At 30.3% G+C, this 6808-nt stretch overlaps 1 protein-coding gene across 6 annotated transcripts in view; it reads right to left on the bottom strand.

Annotated features, from left to right (window-relative positions):
* LOC106460550 (glycosaminoglycan xylosylkinase-like) overlaps window positions 1-6808 on the bottom strand; it is a 24612-nt gene extending 17804 nt beyond the window's left edge. The window contains exons 1-4 of one of the 6 annotated variants that reach the window (XM_022387292.1): window positions 5646-5917; window positions 4808-4908; window positions 1748-1804; window positions 99-219 (exon numbers count right to left, since the gene is read on the bottom strand). In XM_022387292.1, coding sequence (XP_022243000.1) covers window positions 99-219; window positions 1748-1752 — 126 coding nt within the window. In that variant the 5' untranslated portion in view covers window positions 1753-1804; window positions 4808-4908; window positions 5646-5917. Of the gene's footprint in view, window positions 1-98; window positions 220-1747; window positions 1805-4632; window positions 4787-4807; window positions 4909-5443; window positions 5918-6683 lie in introns of those variants that run through there. The other 5 variants (XM_022387294.1, XM_022387295.1, XM_013920266.2 and 2 more) reach the window with 5 other exon arrangements.

Raw genomic sequence — 6808 nt, 5'->3', positions numbered from 1 at the left:
AAATCCAAAGTACAATTTAAGTACTAAATTTAAATTAACAGTTAACTCAACTTCAGGCCATTTGAAATTCCAATACGTAACATGCAACTAACACATACCTGAAATTCTGTTTGATGAAGATGAAAATACAAAAGAAGAGATAAGACCATCACTAGACATAAAGTCAATATCAATCTTATTTTGGTTTTTAGCTTCATCACTGCACAAAACCTGGAATATCTGCAGAATTGAGAAAAAACATGAATAAAAGACTAATAATTCAATATTTATGAAGATGCCATGTTTTTATCTCTCTCTCATAAATTTTTTGAAAGTAAAATAACCTGAACTTCAATAACTTACATAAATTATCTGTGCTCAATACTAGCAATGGCTCCACATTCATCCACAAGAAACACAAAAGATCTCCTAGACCAATCAAAGTGAAGTTGAATGAAAATCTAAGATATTTTAAGTGTTAACTTTGAAGTATGATGAACTAAATCTCAGACACTACATAGATACTTGAGTAGAACCGGGATGTTTTACTAGTAGTGCACATGAACCGCCAAAAAAACTAAAGCAATCAACAATGCCCAAAGGCACAATGGATTTTATTTTATTTTAGCACCAGATTAGACATGAGTTTCCACATACTTTTTTTAGCATATGATCTGATTGGACAGATTAAAACATCAGTAAGATGATTGTTAATAACAGCTTAAAACAGTCACATTTAAAAGGACTTTAGACATAATTAATGCAATTCTACCATCACCATCAAATTAACATTTATTTTTATGAAATAACAAACACATTTTATACTTTAAAAGTATTTTGACAGGCCATTAATCACACTATCTGTAGAACTTGGCAATTAACTCAGTTAATCAGTATAACTGATTACCTACAAGCATCAATTACATAGCCGAGTATCATGTTAACTAATCCATTAATTAAAATTACAATCAAATTGGTTAATTTCATGAAAATAGTCAACTAATTAAAAATTAGTGTTTCCTATTATCATAATTACTCAGCTTACAGTTTACTTTTTACACAAATTACATAAGACAATTCATAAATATGGGACAAGTGACATTCATAAGCTGTGCAGTGAATCCAATCAGGTAATGGTAGGTTAAAATTATATGGTAATGCCAGCAGAAGTGACAGTAATGAAAAACTACTAACCCCTATCTTTTCTCTTAGCCTGGCAGTTAAGTATTTATATTCCACAGCTCAACATACATCAACGTTATGTTTCATAGTTATGAACACAATACTACATCACAAGCCAATCATCAACAGACACCTTATACAACCAATACCACGTGAATGTTGACTTACATCATACACTATAGCTTAGCCAAAATGATTGCACAAAATGTAAATAGCAAACTTGTAAGTTATTATCAATAGAAAATGTGTGTGTGTGTGTGTGTGTAATGAATGCATAATCACACAGTTATGTGCCAAATATGCCTGCATCTGAAGGAAAAAATAATCATAATTCCTCACAATTCATATGAAAATAATGCAAAAATGCATTGGCTGTATAACAGCATTAAACGGGGACTGTGTATACGTGATAAAATAGCACAAACTATACTATCCTTCAAGATGATAAATTTGTCATCGCAGCAAGAATATGTGATAAGATTAACTAAATAATAATCATTACTTCGTGCATTTATTTTTAAAATATCCACTTACCATTATTATGTTTTTATTATTTTCAAAAGGTATATAAAAGGTGTTTACTTACATCATTTTACTCTGAACTACCTGTACAGGTTCATACTTTGTAGTTTATTCACACCAACTAAAAAAGGTTAGAAATCATAATATTTAAAATTATATATTGTTAGCAATTTTACAAGCCAAAATTCAACAACATAAAACAAAATGTTTCTTACCAAACTAAACTATGTTAAAAATGCACTTAATTTATTTTATACAGCAGTACAAGTCTTTGAAACAAGTTGCATTTCAGTTAGTATATTAAATATAAAGGTTTCTGAAGACGAAAGGTGAAAGACTTTTGAAACGTTGTCCTCTACTTTTGTGTCTCTACAACAGGCAGTTGCCATCCATTCTACAAAGTTTCATCATGAATACTCTGCCTAAACAAACTATCAAAGAATGATTGGAATATAGTTCTATTCTTTTCAGTATTCCTATCTGTACAGCCTAAAATTCTGTTAGCTTTACCACGTACTGTAGAACATGGTCTTAAAGGCTTTCAGACTACATCAACAAATACCCCTTTTCATGTCCTTTAATGTAACTACCAATAACCAAACAATTGGTTTAGTTTCTCAAATAAATAATACTAGTCCCATACTTGCTAACTTGTTCAGCTAACCAACTGATTGAAGTCGATCTCGCTGCAAAACTGCAACATCCTTTTAATAGTCAGCAACAAACTTAACCAATCTCCCAACTATCCTCTTATCAGTATCACTAATGTAAATACTGAGGCACACCACTTGTAACATAAGTCCAATGAAGCTGAAAACAATATTTGTTTTCTCCTGCCGAGCCAATCTTCATTCATTAAACTAACTTATCTCCTGCTTCAACAGAGGTACTTTTTCACAAATCTTTTATGTGGCACCTTTTCAAAAGTTTTCTTAAAACCCAAGTAAATGAATACCACTTCCTTACCCTCATCCAGATAAAAGGCAACATTCACAAAAGGTTAATAGGTCAGTAAAGTTGGATCTTCACTTCATGTAATCATGTTGGTTGCCTGACAAAATTTGAAACTTTAAATGATCCTGCAAAGCATTTTTTATCCGACTTTCTAAAGTTTTTTTCCACCAAGAAATAAAACTAACTAATCTAACATTCCTTGGACAATGCTACTCGACAATCTTCTGATACGTGCCTCCTTATCCAATGACAAATCAATAAAGAAAGTACTTCAGAACACTGGTTCTTAATTTCTTTTAAAACTCGTCAAGTTTTCCGAGTTATTGTCTTCATTAAGGAACCATGCCTATTTTAAATCTCTAATGTTTTTCAAATAAGCTCTGTATTAACACCCATGTGCATATTTCAAAAACATTTCCTGTACAGAAACTTAGGGTCAGGAAATCAATCAACATCCACCATGATGAAAACCATAAAAAAACATCCTAACAATTTGATAGTCATCAACATAAGCTCTATTTCTATCCTTCAAAGACCTCATTCTCATCATCAGTTCTTTCTGCATATCTTTATAACATCTGTTAATTCTAACATAACTCCTAAACTAATGTACATAAGCCAATTTTAATATCATAATTTTCTTCTTATCTAATTCCATAACTCTTCTGTAAACCTCTAAATCTTCAATCATTGCCTTCATTTCAAATTTCCTAAACCTATTGTTGTAATGTTTTTATCATATGGTGGTTCTTTTTGATTATTCAGTAAAAATAATGCATAGTCCAGTCCACTTAATAAAATGTGATTAATTTTTTTAAATGAATGTTCTATAAATTTTAATGTACTTTAACATAACTAACAATAACAAAGCAACAGGTTTAACTTCACACTTTATACTAAATTAACTAACTAACACAGACTCAATAATCAAACAAAAACTTACTACTACTATTTTAGTCTAGCTGGAAATTTTATATTGTCCAAATCATTTATCAAACTCTTAAATAAAATTCTAGTCATGAGCTATGTGTTCATCATGTGATATTAACTCCATCTGGAGAATGTATAAAAATTAAGATATCAAAAACAACCAACAACACTATTATGTTTATCTCAAAATTTTATCTCGTATATATCTATTGTATAAACCCTTTCATCATGTTCAGAAATTAGGTATGTCTGTTATATTTTAGGTCCTATTAATCCAATGCAATTAAATACAAATTTACATCATGTTCAGAAATTAGGTATGTCTGTTATATTTTGGGTCCTATTAATCCAATGCAATTAAATACAAATTTACACAGCAATTAATTAATAAAATATTTTTTCTTTAGACAAAATTATGTTAAATATTAGAAATTAATGTGAACTCCTATTATAATAAACTCAAAGACATAACTAATTGCAGTGTCAGGTCAAAAATGCCTGAAACATAATGGGAGGCTTTTTTTTTTACTATCATTGATGGAAAATGCCTATTCTGTATTAAATACAATGTTATTGAAATTTCCCATATTTCTTAGCATTATTTCTCCTACAATTTGGCTGATCAATCACTTAATGCTAACTCATGACTCATAGCGCCTTAAAATACTTTCTGGAAATTTAAAGCTGTAATATCTATAATATTAACATTTAGCAATATGTTAAACCTAATTATGCCCTGATCACTCAAATGCTCCTCAACACCTGTAACTATATCCTAATTTGTTAACAACAAATCCAGCATAACATCCTCTCTGATTCCTTAACCACATAATGAAGAGAACAATCTTAAAACTACTTCAAGAAACCTTTCACCATTGACAAACTTCAATTTAAATTTTCCTAATTAATATGCACAAACTTAAAATCACCAATAGTACTTAATGTAACTCCATGTAAGAAGCCCACCCAACCTAATCTTGTTAAAAAACTGTAGTTATTAACTTTATACTCCTGCATCAACTAGCTAAAATACATACATAAACAATTTTCCTGCTTCATATTCACCATTTCATTTTCAATACTGCAATTAGATCTTTTTCATATATAGGTGCTCCCCCAATCTATACTTTGGAATTTCAAAACAGTTTGTATGATCTTTGTTCTCAGAATTTAACCATATTTTAGGTATTTTCACTACATCAAAATTCTCCACTCCAAGCAGATCCCTGAATTCACTCACCTTATTCCTAATTATTGTTGTTAAAAAGGGACCATTAATTTGATTAATACATCTATCGTTGTACTTGTAGTACACGTTGAAGCCAATAATGTAGAGAAAATCTGATCAGTAGAAATAGAATTTCTGGTAAGTACAGAGAATTGACAGATGCAGTTAAACTTAAAGAATGTGTAATGATTATGATGGGAGTTATTTGATAGAGCTTATGACTCTGATACTATGTCCATAGACTATAGCTCAGTTGGAGGAGAACCAGTCTTAGAACATAAGTACTAGTACTAGTAATACAGGATGGAGGACCTGGGCTCACGAGAAACAGTTATATACTTAAATTTAAAACCGTTGCAAAGGCCTATATGGACCCCTCCAGCCATAGTATATGATCAAATAGGGACATACTCATATAGTACTAGCAGTATATTAACTTATTATCATACTTCAGTTTACGCAAGATATTTCAAAATTTTACCCCTGTAGGCTGTACTATAATTATAGTAGCGCCAAGTTAATTAAAAACAGCCAAACATTTTTTTTTTCTCTCACGGGTGAACATTATCTGTTCGTTACTTACTAGTAGTAGGAGTAATAATAATCATGGGCTGTAAATTTGTGAAGTAATTAAGAATATAGTCCTACCTTCGTACTAAACTGCGCAAAGTGTCACATTAATGACAAATAGACCTAAATTCTTGAATAAAATCATAAAGATCCAAAAAATAGGCATCTATATATGCTTAATTCTAGTGCTTAAAAGCTTATATGAACGTTAAAAATTATTTAAAATGTTTAGCATTTGAAAACGTGATAACGTTAAAAAGACGGAAAACGACAATGTTACCCTATTATTGCCCGTTTATTGAAAGGAATGATTTCTGAAATCACGTTTTCCAAACTTTGTGTGAAAAGTTTCGGCAAAAATGTTTGGTGAGAGTTTAGAATCTGAATCATGTAGGGCGACAAAAAATTATTAAACTGATCCAGTAGTCCTATTTTTTCGCTTAGACTCAATTTTAGAACTACCTACTAATGATGTAAAACGAAAAAATTAGATTGCTGACTTGGTATAATGAGGTGGTCACGTTGCTTATGGACTGAGGAGTGATAAAACAAAATGGCAGAAATACGTGTTAAAAATATTAAGCGACTGACGAAGGTTAAAAAGTAAAATAATATATATATATATATTTCTAACATCAGGTTATTGTTTACGATTAATTTTTATGATTGAAATAAGCATAAGGAATTATATTTCGATAAAACAGGAACGTTTATTCGTCTCGGTATGACTTTGAATAATACCAGTATAGTTGTTATTATAAATTATATTTGTCATAACTTGACAACATATGACATCAGTATTAGGCCTATTATATTGTTATAAACTAATATATTATCATTACGTGAACATGACTTTGAATTGTTTTCTCGAAATAATTTAAAAGAACCCGCTCAACACAACAGTAATCTTAACGCAACTTTCTTTAATCAATCTCTAAGGACTTTTTCATGGAGAAAAATATATAACAGTATTTCAACCACTCGTGTCGGGCATCCATTTTTATTGGCGAAATATAGATTTTACGATAATACAAATGTTAAATCCATTAAATAAAACATTTTCCAATTTCATTGTTTAGTTGTTCGATAAGTGCACAAATTGTGAAAAAAAATATATTTTTTGATGTCAAGAGAAAAAAGCATCTTTCTTATTTACAGTCGCAGGTGCCCCACAAATGTTTATGATGAGTGCTCTTAAGAAAAAAAAAGTGTTTTCTATTTTCTTGTTAAATACAAAACTACACAATGGGCTATCTGCAAATGTGCCCATCACATGTATCGAAACTCGATTTTTAATGCCATAAACCATCATACTTACCACTAAGTAACTCTCGGAGATTGTTCTAAAGGAATAAAATATCGAAATGAATTGCCGTGATCTGGGTGTTTTGTAATAAATTTAATGTTGTAGACAGCATGCAAGGAAATGTTGTTTTATTACGG

Source organism: Limulus polyphemus, unplaced genomic scaffold, assembly GCF_000517525.1.
Source record: "Limulus polyphemus unplaced genomic scaffold, Limulus_polyphemus-2.1.2 Scaffold793, whole genome shotgun sequence".
NCBI classification, from domain to species: domain Eukaryota; kingdom Metazoa; phylum Arthropoda; class Merostomata; order Xiphosura; family Limulidae; genus Limulus; species Limulus polyphemus.
Note: the sequence above shows the minus strand (reverse complement) of the source record. Positions and strands in the feature narration are given on the sequence as shown.